Source organism: Xyrauchen texanus, chromosome 9, assembly GCF_025860055.1.
Source record: "Xyrauchen texanus isolate HMW12.3.18 chromosome 9, RBS_HiC_50CHRs, whole genome shotgun sequence".
In the NCBI taxonomy this organism is placed as follows: domain Eukaryota; kingdom Metazoa; phylum Chordata; class Actinopteri; order Cypriniformes; family Catostomidae; genus Xyrauchen; species Xyrauchen texanus.
Window position 1 is genome coordinate 23607434 of NC_068284.1, and position 23440 is coordinate 23630873.

The 23440-nt window shown below is 37.7% G+C and overlaps 4 protein-coding genes across 5 annotated transcripts in view; 2 read left to right on the forward strand and 2 right to left on the reverse strand.

The window, feature by feature from the left end:
* LOC127649558 (cohesin subunit SA-1) overlaps window positions 1-1307 on the forward strand; it is a 70553-nt gene extending 69246 nt beyond the window's left edge. For both annotated transcript variants that reach the window (XM_052134714.1, XM_052134715.1), the window contains exon 34: window positions 810-1307. In XM_052134714.1, coding sequence (XP_051990674.1) covers window positions 810-833 — 24 coding nt within the window. In that variant the 3' untranslated portion in view covers window positions 834-1307. The remainder of the gene's footprint in view (window positions 1-809) is intronic.
* Window positions 185-11272, reverse strand: LOC127649561 (propionyl-CoA carboxylase beta chain, mitochondrial-like). Its single transcript, XM_052134720.1, has 15 exons — window positions 10998-11272; window positions 10777-10896; window positions 10533-10601; window positions 10400-10456; window positions 10173-10286; window positions 9984-10094; window positions 8319-8427; window positions 8092-8212; window positions 7907-7988; window positions 7687-7810; window positions 7473-7580; window positions 7257-7357; window positions 7079-7177; window positions 2477-2576; window positions 185-2304 (listed from the first exon to the last, which is right to left on the reverse strand). The coding sequence occupies exons 1-15, from the start codon at window positions 11238-11240 to the stop codon at window positions 2183-2185; spliced, it is 1680 nt and encodes a 559-aa protein (XP_051990680.1). The 5' UTR covers window positions 11241-11272; the 3' UTR covers window positions 185-2182.
* A 3045-nt stretch (window positions 11273-14317) lies between these two features.
* Window positions 14318-17168, reverse strand: LOC127649695 (G2/M phase-specific E3 ubiquitin-protein ligase). Its single transcript, XM_052134930.1, has 11 exons — window positions 17003-17168; window positions 16806-16891; window positions 16661-16716; window positions 16547-16580; window positions 16359-16420; window positions 16151-16237; window positions 15724-16034; window positions 15457-15635; window positions 15127-15299; window positions 14834-15048; window positions 14318-14747 (listed from the first exon to the last, which is right to left on the reverse strand). The coding sequence occupies exons 1-11, from the start codon at window positions 17166-17168 to the stop codon at window positions 14512-14514; spliced, it is 1605 nt and encodes a 534-aa protein (XP_051990890.1). The 3' UTR covers window positions 14318-14511.
* A 2121-nt stretch (window positions 17169-19289) lies between these two features.
* LOC127649562 (E3 ubiquitin-protein ligase MSL2-like) lies at window positions 19290-23428 on the forward strand. The gene is made up of 2 exons (XM_052134721.1): window positions 19290-20177; window positions 20269-23428. The coding sequence occupies exons 1-2, from the start codon at window positions 20036-20038 to the stop codon at window positions 21786-21788; spliced, it is 1662 nt and encodes a 553-aa protein (XP_051990681.1). The 5' UTR covers window positions 19290-20035; the 3' UTR covers window positions 21789-23428.
* Window positions 23429-23440: the final 12 nt, after the last annotated feature.

A 23440-nucleotide genomic window follows, 5' to 3' on the forward strand; every position in this document is an offset into this window, starting at 1 on the left:
ATGAAAGGAGAAATAAATATGTGCTACCTGCAAAGTCAAATTTAATATTAAACTGATGAAATGGATTATGTATAATAATAATAATTATAAATATATTTACACTGTGTAAGTAACAACCAAAACATATTTTTTGCACTAAGTGCAAATAGTGTTACATGCTATTTGCACCTCTAGTTAAATATTAACATACAGTACAGTATAGGGGGATCACTGCAGCATGTTTATTTAGAGTCTCACACCAACCCCTAACCTTCCAAAACAAAAATGAACCATGTTTTTACTACAGGAACTAAAGTATCACTATGATTTTTTTGTGGTAAAATCATAGTAACCACACAATGCTATATTAACACCATATGACTATAGAAATACCATGGTTTATTTCATAAAAAATATGGCTTCCACAAAAAAAAATATGGTTACTACAATATTACTTTAGTTAAACTATGGTTAATTTTACTTAGATAAAACATTTCTCTCACCTTCACCATGACCAAATCACTCCGAGGAAGCAACATTAATTAATTCATGTTATTTACTATTATAAGTAGTATTGAAGGAAATATGAGTGGAGACTGTAGATAGGATGGGGAAAAAGTGGGACAAAAGGCAGAATCGAGCCCTGATTGTCTGCACAAAAAAAAAAAAAAAAAAGCACATCCACATCATCATTACACCCCACGCCACAGCAGCAACACAGTGTTTCTACTAGACTATTGGAGTACAAATAGCCATGCTGTGTGGCAGGTGCTATTTACACCTAGTGCAAATAATCACTCCATATTAATGAATGTTATTTCTTTTTTCAGGGCTTTACAATGCCCATGTTCTGAGGTGCCACAACAGATGGAATAAGAGACAAGGTTTGAGACTTTCTCAAAGGAGCAAACAAACTCAAACAGTGGAGGCACTGGTGTCCAGTTTCAGTGGTTCTGGAGCAAACTTTCCACAAAACCTCAATCATCCTCTTTTATCAAACTCCACATCAGAGGACCTTTTATTCTGTCAGAGATTATTTTAACAGATGCAGTCCAATTATGTCACATATGGTGAATTGTTCTGTTGAATAGTATGTTTTGGTCAGCTCATTTGATTCACACTGGATGGGATTTACATTGTGGTACGAATCTATCATGTAAGAATGTACAGTCCCATATGTTTAAGATGTACATATTTGTGTTTATCCATCCTACTATGTAGATGCCCTGTACAGTTAGATTATGGAGTCGTTTTTACAAAAAGGTCAACAAGCCAACCCAAACAGTAGTAAATGTTGGTAAATCCACTACATTAATACATAAAAATAACATTCTCTTGTTTTCAATAGTTGTAAATTAGGGTAAAGGGCAAAAGTTAAACCGCAGTTGTGGGAAAAGTTTGGTCAGACTGTTGTTGCGGTTGAGTTATTAATATTGTCAAATACATGCTCAAAGCCCAAGATGTCTCTGTACTGCACAATTGTCCTAAAAAGGCATTACATGTTGTGTATTTTTGCTTGCAAATCATTTAAATGGTCAGTTTTTTATCCTTTATTTTCAGTAGATTTAGTTTTCAGTGAGGTTAAGATTTATTTGTGTGAAATGTCTATACAGGTCTGTTTGAATATGTATTATTGATAAAACAAGGAGGGTTTTTGTCAGTTGTTCTTGTCTGGATCAAACAGAAATTCCAGCTGTGCCATGTTTCAAGCGAGGCAGATTCAAGTATTGTTACACTGAATGCCTCAGTTTAAGTACTTTATGGTCCTGTGGTCTCTAAAAGTTAAATGTCATACGGTCAACAACATGAGTTTTCCCATGATTGTTATTACGCTCCATCCAAGCCTTGGTTAGATTTGCTAGTTTACCTGTAAATTGTAAATTTTCGATAAAGGTTTTCTTTTGTACAATCTGCTGTACCACTTTCCCTTTTAATGGAAAACTGTTCTAAAACTTTTCTTCAGTGAACTTATGGAAAATTCACTTTTTCAGAAAAATATTAAATATGTAATCATTATCTGTGGGAGTGTTTTATTATTTTTTTGTGTTTACCTGTTTGCATCAACTGCATGATGCAAACAGGTAACAGGGATAAGGCACGAAGAACCATGTGTAAAAAAACATGAGTTTCTCTTCAATATGTGTCTAACAATCAATGGATAATCTTTGTAAAATGCCATTAATAAGTAGTGTCGGGCAAAGATTTACAAAGGAATGTTAGCATGTTTTTTCCAGGGGTTGGTCTGTTTTTTGCTGGCCAGCACCTCCAGATCTCTGCAGATCCTCTTGCGTGTGAGCGAGGGTTGAATGATGTCATCTACAAACCCTGAAAAATACATTTACATTAAATATTTAGTTAAATTACCCAAAACAGATCACAGCTGTAATGGTGCACAATTTAAAACATGTTTAGCAAGTATGCAGATTTGAGTGAAAACGGTGTGGGTCTCAATAGTGTAAAGAAAAATGTGTGTTGTGTAGATGTTCTCTCCGTGCACCTCTGACAGCAGCTGGGAAAGGATTGGCAAACTTCTCCACATATTCAGCTTCAGCCTCAGCTTGGTTCTCCTTTCCTCTGAAGATGATTTGAACAGCACCCTTAAAAATGAAATACATTGTTATACACTCACCTAAAGGATTATTAGGAACACCATCCTAATACTGTGTTTGACCCCCTTTCGCCTTCAGAACTGCCTTAATTCTACGTGGCATTGATTCAACAAGGTGCCGAAAGCACTCTTTAGAAATGTTGACCCATATTGATAGGATAGCATCTTGCAGTTGATGGAGATTTGTGGGATGCACATCCAGGGCACGAAGCTCCCGTTCCACCACATCCCAAAGATGCTCTATTGGGTTGAGATCTGGTGACTGGGGGCCATTTTAGTACATTGAACTCATTGTCATGTTCAAGAAACCAATCTGAAATGATTCGAGCTTTGTGACATGGTGCATTATCCTGCTGGAAGTAGCCATCAGAGGATGGGTACATGGTGGCCATAAAGGGATGGACATGGTCAGAAACAATGCTCAGGTAGGCCATGGCATTTAAACGATGCCCAATTGGCACTAAGGGGCCTAAAGTGTGCCAAGAAAACATCCCCCATACCATTACACCACCACCACCAGCCTGCACAGTGGTAACAAGGCATGATGGATCCATGTTCTCATTCTGTTTATGCCAAATTCTGAGTCTACCATCTGAATGTCTCAACAGAAATCGAGACTCATCAGACCAGGCAACATTTTTCCAGTCTTCAACTGTCCAATTTTGGTGAGCTCTTGCAAATTGTAGCCTCTTTTTCCTATTTGTAGTGGAGATGAGTGGTACCCGGTGGGGTCTTCTGCTGTTGTAGCCCATCCGCCTCAAGGTTGTGCGTGTTGTGGCTTCACAAATGCTTTGCTGCATACCTCGGTTGTAACGAGTGGTTATTTCAGGCAAAGTTGCTCTTCTATCAGCTTGAATCAGTCGGCCCATTTTCCTCTGACCTCTAGCATCAACAAGGCATTTTCGCCCACAGGACTGCCGCATACTGGATGTTTTTCCCTTTTCACACCATTCTTTGTAAACCCTAGAAATGGTTGTGCGTGAAAATCCCAGTAAGTGAGCAGATTTTGAAATACTCAGACCGGCCTGTCTGGCACCAACAACCATGCCACGCTCAAAATTGCTTAAATCACCTTTCTTTCCCATTCTGACATTCAGTTTGGAGTTCAGGAGATTGTCTTGACCAGGACCACACCCCTAAATGCATTGAAGTAACTGCCATGTGATTGGTTGATTAGATAATTGCATTAATGAGAAATTGAACAGGTGTTCCCAATAATCCTTTAGGTGAGTGTATAGCATACTTACAAAATATTACAATTATTATCCACAATTTCTTTAAAGGGGTAGTTAACCCAAAAATGAAAATTCTCATCATTTACTCTCATGCCATCACAGATGTGTGACTTTTCTTCTTCTGCAGAATACAAACAAAGATTCTAACTTCTAACAATATATTGCTGGAATTTTGGCCCATTCCTCAAGACAGAACATCAGACATGACAGTCAGGTTTGTAGGCCTTCTTGCTCACACATGCTTTTTCAGTTTTGACATCAGACTGAGGTCAGGGCTTTGTGATGGGCACTCCAATACCTTGACATTGTTGCCCTTAAGCCATTTTGCCACAACTTGTGAGGTACGCTTGGCATCATTATCCATTTGGAAGACCCATTTGTGACCAAGCTTTAATTTCATGGCCGATGTCTTGAGATGTTGCTTCAATATATCCACATAATTTTCCTTCTTCATGATGTCATTATTTTGTGACGTGCACCAGTCCCTCCTGCAGCAAAGGACCCCCACAACATGATGCTGCCACCCCCATGCTTCACGGTTGATATGGTGTTCTTCGGCTAGCAAGCATCTCCCTTTTTCCTCCAAACATAATGATGGTCATTATGGCCAAAAAGTTCCATTTTTGTTTCATTAGACCAATGAAAATTTCTCCAAAAGGTAAGATCTTTGTCCCCATGTGCACATGCAAACTGTAGTCTGGCTTTATGGCAGTTTTGGAGCATTGGCTTCTTCTTTGCTGAGCATTAGTTTTTGGTTTGAGTCCACCGGGTCCAAGTGAAGTCTGAGTCTTTAAACAATCGAGTTGAGTCGGAGTACAAAAGGGGCCGAGTTGGCCTCAAGGCCGAGTCCATAACAGACAGAGTCGAGTCCGAATGAATCAGTTTATGAATCTGAATTTAAATTGTAACAGTAACCTCAACATCAATATTTTAAACTTCACAACTAAGAAAACAGTTTGTCAATATAAAATGTAACAAAAACACCTTGGTTGCCTTTCTTATATATAGTTTATGATTAGTATTCTGCTGAACAACTTTAAAATGGTTTCAGAATGAAAGCATATCATTTAGGTGTATGAAGACAACTGTCCTTCAACACACTTCTTATTCTGTTGACATTTCAATTATTTGTTGCTTTTTCCTCTCCACTCAAACATAGACTAAAGAAAGTGAAAGCTCTGTTTGTCATTACAACAAAGGTCAAATTTTTATTTAGTTTTTATTTCTACTGAATTTTCGATTTTATTTCATTTAAAATCATCCCTTTCAAAAAAAGGGTCTATACTACATTTCTTTCTGAATCATTTTTCTATATCTGCTGACTGATTTGGGAAAATACAGTACATACAAATGAGTCAACATAGTAGTAATTAGCACTCACTGAGAAGTTACATCTATAAGGCTAAAAAAAGAAGTGCATAAGTTACCTGGTGGTTTACAACTAAATTTCTCTCGTAACTAAATTCATCAACCAACATAAATTCTCGTAACATGAAGTTTAGCTTCTTACACACTCCAAAAAAAAAGATTTCCCTTTATTGCTTCACAAATTTCATGGACTAAGAAAAAAAAAATCCTGATTCCCAAGGCTCGAATCAGAGTTAATTCCAAGTAAAAATGCACAGAGTACGTGACAAGTCCATGTCCATTAAAATTGGACTCGTGACTTGGACTAGAGTCTGAGCCCAAACTAGAGTACCCAAACTCTATTGAGCAGCCTTTCAGGATATGTCGATATGGGACTCATTTTACTGTGGATATAGATAATGGTCTACCTGTTTCCTCCAGCATCTTCACAAGGTACTTTGCTGTTGTTGTTTTGGGATTGATTTGCACTTTCCGCACCAAACTACGTTCATTTCTAGGAGACAGAATGCGTCTCCTTCCTAAGCGGTACGTTGGCTGCGTGGTCCCATGGTGTTTATACTTGCGTACTATTGTTTGTACAGATGAACGTGGTACCTTAAGGTGTTTGGAAATTTCTCCCAAGGATGAACCAGACTTGTGGAGGTCCAAATAGTTTTTGATTTCTTCAGATTTTTCCATGATGTCAAGCAAAGAGGCATGGAGTTTGAAGGTAGGCCTTACAATACATCCAATTAGGCTATTAGAAGCTAATGGGCTAATGTCTAAAGGCTTGACATAATTTTCTGGAATTAAAGTGAAACAATCTGCCTGTAAACAATTGTTGGAAAAATGACTCATGTCATGCACAAAGTAAATGTCCTAAACAACTTGCCAAAAAGTTTGCTAATATTAAATCTGTGAAGTGGTCAAAAATGTGTTTTAATGACTTTGATAACTACGGCAACACAAAAACAACTTTTGAAGCCATTTTGCTTTTTCATTGTACAGCCAAATGTGTTATCAGATTTCTCACATGGTTTTCTCTGAATTAAAGCATAGCTTAGCTAAACTTATGGTTTATGACAAAATATTTAGTTACTATTTTGCCTTTGTACGTCAGTATTTATTAGTATTAATGTCGCTTTAGTGTTTGTTTCACTACGACTAAAGGACTACCAGCAGAATTTTTTATTGTCTGTACTATAAACAGTTCAACATGTGACATGATCTCTGTTGCTGCTTTGCAAACTCACTGCTAGAGCCTCCAACATAGAAATATAACCAGTCAAGGAGAAATTGGCAAGAAAGGGAGCCAAGCATAGTGATCAATGCTGCAGTGTAAGAGTATATCATCACCCATACAAGGCTGATGCTAGTGTATAGGAGACCATTATATGCATTCAAAATACATGCTTTTCTACACTTGCATAAGGACGGGTCAAATCACTATCGTTTGTGCTTCTAGAATAAATAATTTAATTCTTATTAGTGACAGCTTGGGACAAATTTTCATTTGTTTAGGACCCATTCTTGATTTTTATTTATTATTTCCCCCTTTAGCCAATACAAGGAAGTACAGGTCTCTTTGGAACAATAATTGGCATTTCCCAATCTGTGGGCATTTCCAAACCAGGATGGGCATTTCTCAACTATCCAATAAAAGTAGGGAATCTCAATATAGTAGGCAAATTGTGTAAAGCAGTTAAAAACACCAACCCAATGCCCACGGATTGGGAAATGTCCATTTTTGTTCTGCAAAGACAGAAGTTTCAATATAAATTAATGAAAGCCCACTGTAGAAAGCCCCATTATTCAAACACAGCAAACAGTTGTTGTCTAATTTCATGAGCCATGGCACTCGTTTAGATTTACTGGTGTTCAGACACACTCAGGCATTTCTCAGGTTTACCTTTGCACCCATCACTGCGACTTCAGCAGATGGCCAAGCATAGTTGATGTCTCCTCTTAAATGTTTGGAACTCATCACATCATAAGCACCTCCATAAGCCTAGAGACAGGAGACACAGGCTTTAGCATACAAGCTAGCTAAGACCCCATATACACACACACATCATGCTGCCTCCTACCTTTCTAGTGATTACTGTGATTTTTGGAACTGTCGCCTCTGCAAAAGCAAAAAGCAGTTTGGCTCCATGTCTGATGATGCCTCCATACTCTTGGGCTGTGCCTTTTCAATCACAAAATGTTCCATCATTACCTTATATACTGCACATAGTGAAAGCTGCAAGCAATTAAATATAAATGTCATAAGTCTGAGCTAAGTTAGAGATGACGGTCGATACCTGGCAAGAATCCAGGCACATCTACAAATGTGACGATGGGAATGTTGAAAGCATCACAGAACCGCACAAAGCGAGCCCCTTTAACAGATGAGTTTATGTCCAAGCAGCCTAAAATGCACAAAGAAAATGGATAGCAATGAATTAAAAAAACAGAATCAACTAATGTGAAACATATAAAAACTATGTACATATATAGTCTTGTGTGAACACCCACCAGATGCCACTTTTGGCTGGTTTCCTACTATGCCTACTGTACGGCCATTCATCCTGGCAAAACCCACAACCATATTTTTGGCATAGTTGGGCATGATCTCAAAGAATTCTCTCTCATCTACGATCTGGAAGACAGAAGTAAGAATCAGAAGAACTACATGACCCAAGTATCCATCTTTATTGGAATATCTGAATCATTCATCTTGTAAAGATCCACATACACCATGAATGATGTCCAGCATGTCATAGGCTTTAGTGCTTTCAAAAGGAACAACAGTGTCCAAACCAGGAACCAGGCGATCGCTGGGGAAAATAAATTGGCATGATAATATCAGATGTGATAGAAGACTTTGGTCGAGATAATGTGCACTGATACAGAAAAAATATTTGCAAAACATCCTCTCACCTGGGATCATGGCACTCAACAACAGGAGAAGGATCTTTGTTGCTCAATGGGAGGAAGTTGAAAAAGTCTCGTAAATTCAGAAGGGCATCAATGTCATTCTCGAAGGCCTGATGGGCAACCCCTGGAACATGGCAAAAAAAATAAAAAATAAATAACACCTTCACCAAAACTCATATAGAGGAATGTGCAATTTGTGCCAGGAAAATAGATCTAATGGCTTGACTTACCAGATATTGCAGTGTGGGTTTTTGCTCCACCGAGCTCCTCCTGGGTAACATCTTCATTAGTAACAGATTTAACCACATCTGGGCCTGTGATAAAGAGGTAGGACGTGTCCTGTAAACAGAAAGCTGTCTGTTAATTGGGATTGAAGGGACATTCGTTGACAGGCTGTAACATTTCATGTGTGTGTAATCAGGGACTTGCATCTAAAATTAAAATGTGCAAAATCTTAAAGATACACTACGCAATATTTTTTCAGCTTCAATTAAGAAAAGATAATTATTTAGTTCAAATCCATGTTCAAACCCCTGTCCTTATCTTACCCTGATTCACAATGGAAAGCCAAAAATAATGATTTTTATTCAGAGCTGTCGGGTCAGATTTGGCGCTAAATCAAAGGCTTTCGTCATTCGTCCTTGCGTGTTTACATCATGTCCGTAAGCTCAGAAAGAAGGTCTGGCTGTGTAGCATAAGTAACAGCTGTGGGGACGCGATGGCGGTTCATTCATTTGCAGTTCAGGACATCATTCTCCTAATGGATGTTTAACTAACTTAACAGTTTGATGAAATTGTTTATTTGCTATAATGCTTGGATGTTTTCTGGTAGGGCAAGCCAAAAAGGTTGTCATGATTTAAGGATTTGAACTTTACTCATGTGCCCACTGATCGTGATGCATTTATAAATTAATTTTTTTCCAGTAAAGTTACTGTAACACGTTTACAAATATTCAGAACTCAGAGTATTTTTTAACATTGCAGAAGTTCCAAAATACCCCAAGTGTGTGTACCACTGTTTTCTTATTAATTTTACCCCAGTCGCACCAACGCACATGTTATTGTCACTTTCTATTGCCCTTTTAGCTGATAGGGTGTTTAAAAAGAGTGGACAATTTAAAGTTTAAATTGACATTTAAACGTCACTATAGGTACAAGATAGTTCCCCAAGAATGTAAGCTCATCTCATGTTGTTTATAATGTAGCGATTTCATAGCACAGTAAAGTATACCAATTTGTTTAGCATGTAAAAGACATTATTAAAGAAACCGTTAATTCTTGATATTGCTATATTGTGTTTATATAATATTATTTTCATGTTTAAGAGTATATATTTTATCCCCATCATTATTGAATCCTCATTTAGTTTTTTTATACAGTCTTATTGTTTGCAGTGCATAGACCTATTATTGTAGTATTACGGTTCAATTGCATTGTCTTCAATTGAACTCCTATCAGACAAATAATGGGTTTCACCTCTTAAATTGATGTGTAGTGCAATACAAACATTAATGTATAGTGGATAAAACTGAATAATCTTATTAAAATATGCAAATAAGAGTGTTTATCGTTTTCCTCAAAGCAAGTAATATCTCAGTTATAAATGTTTAAACAAACAACACAATATCAACAAAAATAGCACATTATGACAAGTGATCACAGGCAAAGAAAGTAACCTAAAACCAATAGATGAATCCGCCAGAAGAGCGGTCAAAATCACAATTTGCGTAAATTGTTCCTTCACAAGTTTCTTACGATTTTAGGTTTCAAACACAGATGTCGCTAGAGTGCCCAAAGTTCTACAGTCCACTATAATTTTGAGAAAATAATATGCATTTACAACCACACACCTTTGACTCATTACATTTGCAACTACAATAGTTTTATGCTCTTACCTTCACCATGAAAGTAAAGTCTGTGAGGGCAGGTGAGTACACGGCACCCCCAGCACATGGGCCCATGATGAGAGATATCTGAGGAACTACACCAGATGCCATCACATTACGCTGAAAAACAATGATTGAAGAGTGGTCAGACACATACATGTTAAATATATTATATACCCTTGTTCACATTCAGCTTACCAAGAAAATATCAGCATATCCTGCCAGGGACTCAACACCTTCCTGAATTCGGGCTCCACCAGAATCATTGAGACCAATAACTGGAGCTCCAACCATCATTGCCTGGTCCATGATCTGTAAAAAGCAAATTGCAGCAGTTGTCATTTAAGTTGTGTCAAACATTGGTCTTCAATGCATTAGGTCTGTGTTAATACACAAAATGACTTTAGTCATTTTAAAACATGGACCTTGCAGATCTTTTGCGCATGGGCTCCCGATAAACTGCCTCCAAACACAGTGAAGTCCTGAGAACAAAGGAACATTTGAAATTGAAATCATATTTCAATATAGTAAACAACAGTTCAAAATCTTGTTTCATACCTGGCTGAAAACATAGACTAGTCTGCCATTGATCCTGCCCTGTCCAGTCACAACGCTGTCCCCTGGATACTGCACACGGACACAAAACAGATGAGCATTTTAAAGTGAACGATCACAAACACATTTGGAATGCATGACATTAAGCACTGTTGTTACTTTAAGTTGGACATTGGACTCTATTTGAGTCAAATTATTTCTGCCTCCAGTATGTAATTTGTTGGTAATCACAGCAGAGGTATCAAACCTTGTTATGATCTGCCTCCATGCCAAAGTCAGAACAGCGATGCTCCACAAACATGTCATACTCCACGAACGAGTCAGGGTCAAGCAAGAGCTCCACTCTCTCGCGCGCTGTCAGTTTACCCTGCGCAGAAGCATTTCATAGTTTACTGTCCCGCTGCCCTCAAACACTTACGCTTAGTGTATCACTTTTAGTGTCATCTGAAGTAAGTTTTCTAATCTTACCCTTTTATGCTGTGCATCTATTCTCTGTTGTCCTCCCCCTGCAAGCGCTGCATTTCGCTTCTTATCAATTCTCTCCTGCACAGAGAGGTGGCTAACAGCATACCATCTTGCATTTTGCAACACTTTCGACTGGGTAATTGCTCCAGCGGCTGCCCCGTACGGAATCTGTCCTACACTTTTAAAAGAACATTTTAGACCATTTAACAGTCCCAGACTGCTTCGCATTAACGTGTAGGTCGCCATTCCTTCTGCACGGAGGACACCGGATGCGTCGGTAAAACTTGTTAGTGTACAAAAATATATAGCCAATCACTACGCCCTAACAGAAGAGGGCGTGAATGAAGGAACCAATCACGGTAGAGAAATGTGCAGTTTGACAAACATGATAGATGTAGTCCATTTTAATGTCAAATATGATAAACTACACTTCCCAAGCGTTTGATGGCTGCCGTAAGAACAGCGTATGAGGTACTATGCGTTTGAAGAATACATTTAATAAATAGGCTACTTTTTTTTAAAGTAACCAATCCTTCCGTCTTAAAAGCACTGTAGATGATTTTGAAAAAATATTCCTACTCCCTGAAAGATACAGCAGCCTTAATTCCAAATGTTTCTTCATTTGCAACACATTCTCTAATAAGGACTCTACATATTACAGTGTTCCATAAGATGTTGTTAAATATCATTTTTGTCATGAAATTACTATTTACTTGAATCGTAAAATTGTACTTAGCATGTGTTTTAACTGTCTTTTAAGAGCCAAAAGCCAAACAAATACACAACAATTAGTGTTAGGGAAAGTTCACGCTGGACATGCTGTTTCGTACATCCACACTTTTTTCAACTGTTTTTTTATTTTTTTTATTTATGTAAACTTGCGCTAGATGGACATGTTTGAGCATTGTGCCACATCTTGCTGTTTCAGGGTCCCATGCAGGAGCGCCACAATTTTAGACGCGCTGCCAAAATAAAAAGAACTTCGGTTGTTACAAATGCGTCTGGAGACAAGACACCTGTGTTCTGTTACATTCGTATTTTTTTAGCATAATAAGGCCAAAACTTTAGTTCACCCAAAACTTTTATTCTCTCATCATTCATGATTAGATGTGTGAAAGTGTTACGAATGTGAAAGTGAAAGTGGAGATTCATAGGAGAAAAAAAAGAGCTTAAATATTGATCTGTTTCTCACCAACAACCATCATATCACTTCTGAAGATATGGATTTAACCACTCGAGTCAAGTGGATTGCTTTTATGTTGCCTTCGTTGGAAACGAACTGAGAACTATTACAGCCTTTTGCAGCTCGTGTGGCTCTAATGTCCAGTTTTTGTCTGAAGAGGTTTAACGTGGTATGTATGCATTAAGTCTGCCTTAGAACCTTAAGTTTAAGTCTAAACCTTAAGTTACTGTTATTTGAGCACACTGTTTAAGTTTATGAACTAAATTCTGAGTCAGATGTTTCTACCAATTAAAGTTGTTACTTAATAATACCCTTTCTATTATATATTGTATCCTTTGTTGATGGTTAGAGTCATCAGTCCATGTTTGTGAGGATGATCTTCTTCGAAAGTACTTCAGAGATGGACACAGTTACAGTGTCATTGTGGATTTCTTGGCATCGAAGCACAACATTAAAATGAGCCTTCGTACCCTGAAAAAAAAATTGAACAGACTGTCCTTGTACAAACGAAAAAACTACTAAACTGTGGAGCTAGCAATAACAACCCAGACATTATAGCTGCTTATTACCTACAGTGTGCCACACAATTTGGAGTCATACCAACTTCGCACAGACTGTGGCACTGAAAATGGAACTATGGCTGCAATCCACTGTTCTCTGAGATCAGTCCACACAGATGACCTTGCAGGGGCTTCAAGCCACATGTATGGCTCCTCAATCACAAACCAACGAATTGAAAGCTGGTGGTCATACTTCAGAAAACAAAGGTATAATAGTCTAAACAGTCATGATATTTAAGGGTTTTTCTTGCTGAATTTTAGTTTAATAATCAATTATACATTAGAAAATAACCTATTAAATTAATTCCCAGCTTCACGGACAAGGCTTGTCTTAGACTAAAATGCATGTTTGAGCTGTTTTAAATGAGAGCAACTTGCACTGCCAGGATCTTAAAAAATGTCAGTGCCATTGTTTTGTCACAAGATGAACACCAGTAATGTTTTTGTTCTGGGACGTGTTTATAAAAGCTACTTAAATGCCCTAAGTGAACTAAGGCCTAATCCTGGCTTATTCTAAGACCTGTCTGTGAAACCGGGCCTAAACGTCTAAAATGGTTGTTGATATTGTTGGTTTATTTACACAGGACTCAGTTCTGGATGGATCTTCTGAATTACTTGAAAGAGAGGCAACTCTTTAATGGCAGTCATGAGCACATATGCTTGGTGCGTTTTGTGATTTTAAGTGTGCTACAGATGGACCTTAATGAATGCAAAGAAATTTGGAACACTCACACCATTAGGGCAGTTAAACAGTCTCGCTGTCCTTCTGGTAAACCAGATGCAATGTACGGTCTTCCACACAGGTCAGTATATGACTATATTAAATATTTAACTTATTTGCATTTTGTAATCAAATTGTTAAAATTATATTTAACATACAACTTCAAACTCACCATAATGTTGTTCTAAAGCCATATGTCTTCCATATAACACAAATATTTGATATGATACACAATGTTAGTCTCACTCACTGTTTACTTTCATTGTGTTCTTCTGTAAAATTAAACTGAAAGGAGATTGTGGCTAACATTCTATTCCACAGAAAAAAGTAATTCAACTTTGGATTGATGAAGTTTAGTAGACAGTTTTATTTTGGGGAAAAGATAGAATTTATAATTAAATACAAATTAACCTTTATCGCTGTACCTTTAGTTTTCACACCAAACTTTTTCCTCTTTCACTTAAAGGTTTAATGGGAGAGAATGCGGATTTCGTGTCTCAGAGGAAGACTTGAACCAGTTTTTCATTGAACCTACTCTTAGTACATGTCAAGATGAACAGCTTCAGGCAAACTTTGAAGAACTGCAGCTCAAAGCAATCTGACTACACCTCACACCTGGGAGACTGGTGTGGAGAACTATATAACTTTAAAAAACATGGCCCGCATTTAAAGGGATAGTTCACCCAAAAATGAAACTTCTGTCAGTAATTACTCACCCTCATGTTGTTCCAACCCCGTAAGACTTTCGTTCATCTGAGAGCTGGATCACTCCTCCATAGGCGTCTAAGGGATTGAAACTTGGCGGACCAGAAAAGTTATTAAAGAAATTGTTAAAATAGTCCAAGTGACTACAGTGGCTCAATCTTAAGTTTCAATCCCTTAGAAGCCTATGGAGGAGTGATCCAGCTCTCAGATGTAATCAAAAATATCTTAATTTGTGTTCCGAAGATGAACGAAAGTCTTACGGGGTTGGAACAACATGAGGGCGAGTAATTACTGACAGAAGTTTAATTTTTGGCTGAACTAACCCTTTAACATTTTACATTGTTCTACTCAGTGCAATCCAAAACCAGGTGAGTTTTGGATACCAAAGTCCATTGCATTTTTGAACTCTTCATAGCTTTTGGACATTGGCAATTTGATTGTATTGGCACATGTGCTGGCAATGGGAAATTTAGAAGTCCTCTCAAAAGTCAGTTGGGGCTGAGGCTCAAATGTTGAAGGAGGCAGTGAATCCAGTCCTGTAGCAAACATCAGGATGTCCTGGAGGGAGATTCCAGTTTCTTGTTCTGAAAAAAAAACCACAAAAAAAAAGCAATGGAATATTATGAAATATGTACAAAACAACAATAAAATATGATGTTCAATCCTTTACCTCCAGTGTCAAGCAGATAGTCTCTCCAGTATCCTAGAATCCTTGTTTCTTCGTGTCGTCTGGTGCTACCAACTTCACTGAGCTGAGCCTTGAAGACAGCCTCCAGTGATTCAGGTGTTAGTTTCTCAACATTGTAGCACATGTAGGGTCTGAATACACTTGGATGTTGTTCCAGGGCATGGATGACATCCAGGGTGGAAAGACCGTCGCTAAATCTGGAAGCAAAACAAAGTAATGACAATAATGATGATATGAATAATGATAATATGCTCTCAAATTAGGAACCAACTTACCTTTGTACGGAGTATTGGTTTCTGTAAATTATGTACCACTGTATGAAATCCTTAACAATGTTTTCTTTGCCTTCTACACTTTGTGGGTAATCAAAACATCCAGCAGTCTGCAGCAAGCTGGCATACTTATCCATAAGCATGTGTAATTCATCCAAAGATGCTGCACTAGATATCTGGTAAATAGGACACATTCAAAAGGAGCAATTCAATTCTAATACATTTTTCTTAAAGCAAATACCAAAAAATATTGTAACTATTAATCCTTAAACCATTATTACACACACACACACAAAAAATCTTAAAATGAGCTTAAATACAAATTTAATGCACCTCAAGTAAAGCTGCCTTCATGGTCTCATCTGTTATATCTTCAACTGTTCCATTAATGTCAGTCCTTCCAGTGAGGTGATTGTATAGCATATCTGAGAGGAAGCGAGGACCTGGACCACCGTGAACAATAGAAACTGCAATCATCTGCCCCGCAAGAAAGTATTCATCTTCTCTGGCAGCTATAGTAAATTGTTTTTGTCCAGTTAGTATAAAACAAGACAATTATGACCAGGGCAGATAAAAAGTAGATTTAAGTAAATAATTTACCTGCACTGTTAAAGGTGAGAAATCTCCTATTTGCTGGACCATCAAAGATTCTCTGTGTCCTTAAACAGTCCATTAGGAGGGTTAGAAACTCACGTTTGGGACCACCTGTGTCCACTGCATCCTCAGTTGTGCCTTCGTCATCTGTGAATTTAACAAGCATGTCGTGTGATGGGTTGTATGATGCACGTCTGAATCCACGAATTGCTCCATCCCAAACATCGGCTCTATTTATGTTGAATCTGCTGCAAGATGTTTTTATTATCTTCAATGAGAGATTTGACACAATGTCTGCAGAAGTTAATACATCTGTGCTGTAATAAATAAAGAGGTTTTGATTAAGCTAAGCAAAATAATAATGAAATAAAAAAAAAAGTCAATACATTTAGGAACATGATATTGAGACGGGAGTAATTCATAAATTAAGTACCTTTCTTCTTGAACATGTTGTCTGCTATCATCGGACACTTCCGAGTCACTTTCAATTATTATTGGGGCATAGAGACGCGTGTAATTGCTGTAAAAAGACAGATTAACAGGAATTTACATCCATTGACATACAAAAGTAATTGTAGGCTACTTGTAAAGCAATTCATTTATTTTTTGAAACTCTTTTTGAGGTAATACAAGCAGTTTACGTGTAGCACTTTTGTTGGCCATGTCTGTTCTCTTGGATATTTGTTCCTTTTTTTCCTGCTTCCTAGATTTGTCAGAAATATAACAATTATTAAAATAACATTATAATGGTCAGTTATAAAGACAAAATAAACATTTTCATTTGTTGTAACAAAGTAACTTTTCAAGGTATTAACAATTATGAACTTACTTGGTCCAAAAAAGGCAGAGAGAGATCAGGGGGTCTGAAAAACAACTACTGTGAATTAATTTGAACAACTCCACTCCTAACCTCCAAATAATGTCTTGTTAACTATGCTAATACCTGTTTGATGTGCTTCCTGCATTTGGTGTGCTTGCTTCATCTGGAACATCCCATATCTGTAAAAAAAAGAAAGAAAAAAAGCCACTTGTTAAAATGAGTTAAAATTAAACGTTATGTAAGGAGACATGCAATTAAATGCACCCACCAAAGTGTCACTCTCATAATGCGGACTGTGAGAGGTAGACTTTACTTGCGCTTCACTGTCTTCGCTAGAAGAATCCCCAGAGCAGTCTTCAAACAACAATGAAAGTAATAAATTCACTTTGATTTAAACCCATTCGTGTAAATTGTGTTTTATACATTATGTCTTTGTAAGATTTTCATTAAATTAAATATGCTTACCATTGGCTAAAAAGTCTTGAAATGTGCTTATAAACAGTGTTATTCCTTGATAAGCCTTTCCAATTGCTTCTTTGTACAGGTGTAGTTTGAAAGGGGTGTTTGTTCCTGGAATGTTTTTCACCTCTGAACCATCTGGGTACAGCAATACATAGGGGCCCTCTTCCATATCCTAATTAAAATCTCTTACTTTCTTTTCAGCTGCAATTAAAAGTTGCTCAGATGACCAATTAGGTTGAACATCAAGAGGCAGGGTCTTCCCTCTCATAGGCTTTAGAACACCACCATGTCTCCACATAACTCCAACATAAATCTACACATGAAAAGAACGGAAAAAAAAAGTTAAGTGTCACAAACTGAAATTTTAAATTAGCTTTAACTTGGGGCATGTGACTATTTTATAAAATATTTATAAAAACTATTTTGTCAATGAAAATAAAACTGACAGATTTAAAGGTAATCATGTTTTTGAAAATAGTTGATATCTTTATTTTCTCAATTCCACAACTGGACTGAATTCCATAGGAAACAAATATGGGTTAGGGGGAATCATGATTCTAACTACCCTTTAAAGTAATTATGAAATGGAAGTTACAATAGTCTTCATCCCTATTGTGGCATATAAAAGATACCTTCACTGTTTTTTTATCCTTCTTTGATTCCTGACTTTTCTTAGTAAAGAATGTTTTCCTCTCCTTCTCCTTCAAAGCCCTGAACTTCATGAAGGAATCCACTGTACTTCTCTCTGATTTCCCTGCTTTCAAACACATTGTCATATAGAAATCTCTCAAATTATACTCGACTACCTGCACTCGTGCTTGCCTCATTTTCAGCAGGAACTTTATCTTTCAGAAATGTTATGCTTTTACCACATGCACTGCAAAAAGCAGGACAGCTTTCCAGTGTAGCGCCACAAAATGGACAATAAATTGTGATCTGCAAAAAATTCCTAACTTCAGGGAAGATGCAGCCTGTTAAAACGGCGTTCAGACTAACAATAATCTTTTGAAATACAATCTCAACGCAAAATCACAGTGACTAACTTCTTGCAAGTACACAGTAATTATCTATCTACTGCACAAGACAAATATTGTGTTAAAGTGTTTAACAACACTAAAATTAAACATACATTTTAATATTTACTTGTTTGTACTTACATTCACATTCTTCGTGTGTGTCTGTGCGCGTGAAAAGCATCCAGACTAGTGATGGGTCGTTCGCGAATGAGTCGGCTCTAAGAGCCGGCTCTTGTAGGTGAACGACGGGAGCTGGCTCGCATATCTGAAGAGCCGACTTTATTTTTAAATATATAGCCTATAGAAATAAAATCATTATGTAATAATGAAATAATGAATTAATTTTATTTTAAAATTATTATATAGGCCTAAAGGCGCACACATTCATTTTGACTGTCTGATCAGCCTCACGTTCTGTTCCTGTCAATCATACACAAGGTGTCAACCAATTATACGGCATGAGGGAGGGGCCGAGCCATTACACACTCACACACTCACACACTCACACACACACACACACAGCGTCAAACTCATGGGAGAATATTAATTTTTGGGTATCCCTTTAACGGCTGTGTGTCGATCTAGTAGAACACCAGGAGGATGTTTATGAATTTATTGTTCATTACTAAATATCACAATATTGCAACAGGTTCTATTAATATTTTAACAACAGAAAAGCACTCCACAGAAGCTCGCGACTCACAGTAGCGGGTGATTTATAAATACTCTGAAGACTTTTGGAAGCAGGTATCTATGATGGTTTTTGATGCATTCTACAAAATAATCAGAATAGATGAGGCTATGATCTTCTTCTTGGATTGTAATACTGGCTCAGATATAATTGATAACACATTCAAGTTAATAATTCTTCTCGGGAAGTTTCATATACATAAAGCTAAAGTAATGTCTATAACACCCTCATTTAATTTCTTTTGTAAAGATCTTAAAATATTTTATGACTCATTGAAGTCAATCACTAGAAATAAGAAGTGCATAAAAACATCTCATATTTTGAAAAAATTGTCTGTAGAATTTAATGTTTTACTCTGTACAATGTAAGATCTGTTTTATGTTTCCCCCAATATCTGTTTGTCTTATGTTTGATGTTAAATGTCATTGTAAGCTGTTTTGAAAGTTGAATAAAAAAAAAAAGTCACAAAAAAAAAAAAAAAAAAAAGGAGCGGGTGATTTATACAGTCAGCCACTGGTGGCAGTAGTCACTGGAGGTCTTGTTTGAATTGAGGCGCTCTTCCTCTCTTCAGGATGCAAAAGTTAACAGAGGAATAACAATCAACGAAAATGCCTCTTAGCATAGGCTAATCCATGTGAATATTTAGAAGGGTAGATAATTCAGCTAAACGTTACGTAGATGCACAGTTAAAACGGGAGTTCTTCGGACTAATCCAAAAGAAAAGAGCCAATATTAAACAACACGAAGGAAAGTGAACACAATATTAGCGAACTAGCCTCTGTTGTTCAATCGAACCAAAACTAAGACCTGGACTATTTCAAGAATTATATATATATTTATAATTTTTTTTAGTTTTTGCGCAACGGACCTTGTGCTTTTATTTCAAACTTGTGCACTGATAATACACAGAACAACGTTATAAATCGAGGTCTGTCCTTTAGCTGTAAGTGTTTTATCACCAAAATGCAGCTCTCCTCATTTTATGGCAATCTGGATTGAAAGCAGATTTAATAGTCTAAAAAGCTATACTAATACTATAAACACACCGTATACATAAATTAGTTTTAATTGTTCAGACTAACCATCTCTGGAGCGCCAAGATGGATCTCATAAATGTATAAAAATCCCATATCTAGCAAAGGTTTGACATGTTAGCAAACAAGATCCTAAAACCCGCGAGTCATGTCAGCTTGCACTCTTTGTTTGTGGCGTTGGGTCAAGCCTGGTTAATTGTATTCACAGAGATCTTCTGCATTGGGAGTCTCTCTCAGACTGATTTTAGCTGATCAACCTGCACATCTCGTCCTGTCCTTCACTGAAGTTGCTGAGATGAACCCAGTAAACGCCACCGCGCTCTATGTGTCGGCGTGCCGCTCTCTTCTTCAGTGCGATCCGCAAGATCCGGAGACATACGGAGGATTGTTTAACGTCCTGCCTTCATTTAGAGACTCTCTATCCTGTCTTGCATGTGGCAAGTAGCCTTAACATTTTGATTTAATGAGCTGTTATTGTATAAGTGTTGTTAATTTTTGTTAAATTCAGCTATTTTGTTTTTTATGCAGGGAATTTGCTTCAGGATCCAATTGCTCCCAAAAATTCTTCCTGCCAGCACTACGTTTGCAAGGGCTGCAAAGGCAAAAAGATGTTCTTCAAGCCGTCGTGCAGTTGGTGTAAAGACTATGATCAGTTTGAAGAGAATAAGCAGCTTCAGATTTTAATTGACTGCTACAAAAGTTTCTGTGAGTGTGTCTCAGTGTGCATCACAACAGAGCAGAGTGTCTTGGGGGTCAAAGGTTATCCTGAGGTAAAGAAGATGCTGGAAGAGTTTTGGGGGGTTAAAGAAGAACAAGAACAGTTAAGCATTATGGTAGAGCTCAAGCCTGACAAGGACAATTTGGATGTGCCTATTATTAAAACGGAGATGGACTCCTCACAAATTTCTTCAGATATAAATCTGCCTGCCTCTGCCAGTGATTCAGAAGACACACTTGTGCCACCCTTTGAGCTCAAGACACCCAAGCCAGACCCAGTCCTTGTTAGTGAACCTTTGAATGGAAAAGAATTAATAAATACACACACTGTCACTGTTAGCTTGATAAACTGCAATGCTAGTCAGGTGAGTGGCACTGAGCAACTCCCACAAAGTGTTGTAGAGAAGCTTGAATCTGACTTTGTAAACAAGGACCACCCCATTGCCCAACAGCACAAGCATGCAGTGTCATGTGGACAGCATAAAGTGGCAGCAGAGCCATGTCAGCGATCACCACAATACTTGACCAGCGATGCCCTTGCTCCCGGCCACCCACTGCAACCTCAGACGGGCATGATGTGCCTGGCCGCAGCTCACAGAAAAGTGAGACTGAGCCGAAAGCGCTCTCGCTCGGAAAGTGACAGCGAGATGCTGCGACCTCTGCCCATCACCAGCCTTATCCAGGGACCCTCGGTAGCTGCCACAGCACCATTGAAGGCTGCGTTTGAACCTAAAGCCCTTACCCTACCCACTGTCATGGTCCGTAACATAGGTGTGCTTAAGGTCAACAAGACTGTGCTTGATTCAACTAAGAACATACAGATAAACACAGACCTAGGTAATAAGAAGGTTCAGACTAAGACAAAAGTGAGCATCCCCAAGGCAAAGGCCAAAACAAAGGACAGGGTGCTTTCTGCTACTATGTTGCCGGGACAGCCATCCAAAGTTGTGTACAAAAAGACACAAGAGAAGAAAGGCTGTAAGTGCGGAAGAGCAACCCAGAATCCAAGTGTTCTTACATGCAGAGGTCAAAGATGTCCCTGCTACTCAAACCGGAAGGCCTGTTTGGACTGCATCTGTAGAGGCTGCCAGAATTCCTACATGGCAAATGGCGAGAAGAAGCTGGAGGCTTTTGCCGTGCCCGAAAAAGCCCTGGAGCAAACGAGGCTCACTCTGGGCATCAACCTCACCAGTATTTCAGTTAGAAATGCTGGCTCAAGTGCAGGAGTCCTAAGCTTGTCTGCAGGCTCCTCTATGGCTTCTTTTCTCACTTCCAGTACTGATGAGGACCAGAATTTTGAAGACACTCTTGAAATGCATTTTGACTGTTGATTGATGTCCCTCTACTGATAGATCTTTAATGAACAGGCTGCAACGTAAAGGCAGCCATGGTCGTTTCATCGTTCAGTCCAACAGAAATTGTTTGCCAAAACTCTTGTCTATAATTTTCTTGTTCAACTTTTACATCTGCTGTAATGAAATGTTACTGTGAAGCTGAGTGTAATGGCTTTTTGTTTTATTTTGAAGGGACTGCATGCTTCTCTGTGTGGCTGTTATATTCACACAGGACTAAAGATCTAATGACATAAGTAACATTATCACCTGTAATTTTATAATGTTGGATAACTCAAATGATAAAGTTTTACAAGTATTTCTTTGGTCAATTCCACAATGCTGTCTTTGTCAGCTAACATGTGTAGCTCATCGCAAACTTTCCCAAAGCTGTTAAATAATTAACATGCTTAAATTTGTTGTTTGCATTCTGATATTTTGTCATAGTAATTCAGACATGTATAGCGTCAAAACATTAATTGAAGGTAAAATTATTCACAGCTATTATATTATCAATAATGTCTGCTTAAGACAAATAAATTCACATAATTGTGGAAAATGTAGCACTTAGTCCCACTAGAGCTGGCTGGTTTAGAGACATGTAGACCTGTACTGGTTGCAAAGTGATCACTTCCTGACTCTCAGTTGTACGACTGGAATCTGTGTATTTCACTAAGTATATACTTCTGCTCAATAGATGGATCATTATTTGCAGAACTGAAATAGTGAATACAGCCCCTACTATACAAATAGTGCTGTCATTTTTTTAATAGAAATGTTGTAGGTTTGAAACAATGACATTGATGCCCAGATGAGTGTTTAAATTCCACATTTGTCAGCAAAAGTGGTTTCGTAGGGATGTTGAAGCACAGATATGTCAAAATAGCTATGTTTCTCCATCCTTAACATAATTGTATTTTTTATTTTTGAGATTTGTGTGTCTAGCCAGCTGATTCATTGTGGTTAGTTTTGACAGAGCTGGCTTAAACTGAAATCTCAACAGAACAATACAAAAAACAAGTGAATGTAAGAGAGTTCAGTGTGTTGTCTGTGAATGCATTCATGGCAGTGGTATTTTTTTTAAAGCAATATGAGAATAAAAAGTATCAATGATAGATAACCACCAACCCCTTTTCCCACTAAAAAGGCATCATTGCATTTATTTAGGTGCACAAGTATTTCAAGATGGTTTTTGTTCAAACATTTGCCTGAGCACCTTTTGAGCACCTATGAATGCCTCAGTATAGTTGTGTTGTCTTGCAGTTGTGTTGTGACCAAAACTAGAAATATGTGTTTATAAAGGTCAGTGAACAAGTCTTTACAGTTACGCTGTGCCGTTTCACGTTTTATATATTGAATCAGGGTAGACAGTATCCTTACATATGCTTGAAAAAAACTATTAGTAGGGCTTTGACCAAATATTGAATATCTTTGTTAAGTCTTAGATCTTAGTGGGATATTGTGTTGTATTTTCAAATCCTTATGTTTGATAGAGTTGTTTCTGTTTCCACCCTTTGCTTTTCAATGGTCATTACTTGAACTCAGATTTCAGTTTGTTGATTTTGAATTACTGGAGAACCTCTTATTATTGCTGATTTATTCACTGCCACATTGAAATAATGGAAATTGCAACAAAAATAAATTATAGTTTT

What these genes read in the sequence shown, in the direction of transcription:
- LOC127649561 (XM_052134720.1), bottom strand. Translation starts at nt 11,240, where the DNA reads ATGGCGACCTACACGTTAATGCGAAGCAGTCTGGGACTGTTAAATGGT. An exon ending in GTTGAGTGCCATGATCCCAG is followed by an intron (nt 7,989 to 8,091) that starts GTGAGAGGATGT and finishes TATTTTCCCCAG; the next exon opens with CGATCGCCTGGTTCCTGGTT. An exon ending in TTTCCCAGCTGCTGTCAGAG is followed by an intron (nt 2,305 to 2,476) that starts GTGCACGGAGAG and finishes TGTATTTTTCAG; the next exon opens with GGTTTGTAGATGACATCATT.
- LOC127649695 (XM_052134930.1), bottom strand. Translation starts at nt 17,168, where the DNA reads ATGGAAGAGGGCCCCTATGTATTGCTGTACCCAGATGGTTCAGAGGTG. An exon ending in GCAGGAAGCACATCAAACAG is followed by an intron (nt 16,581 to 16,660) that starts GTATTAGCATAG and finishes GTTGTTTTTCAG; the next exon opens with ACCCCCTGATCTCTCTCTGC. An exon ending in TGAAGGCAGCTTTACTTGAG is followed by an intron (nt 15,300 to 15,456) that starts GTGCATTAAATT and finishes CCTATTTACCAG; the next exon opens with ATATCTAGTGCAGCATCTTT.
- LOC127649562 (XM_052134721.1), top strand. Translation starts at nt 20,036, where the DNA reads ATGAACCCAGTAAACGCCACCGCGCTCTATGTGTCGGCGTGCCGCTCT. An exon ending in TCTATCCTGTCTTGCATGTG is followed by an intron (nt 20,178 to 20,268) that starts GCAAGTAGCCTT and finishes TTTTTTATGCAG; the next exon opens with GGAATTTGCTTCAGGATCCA.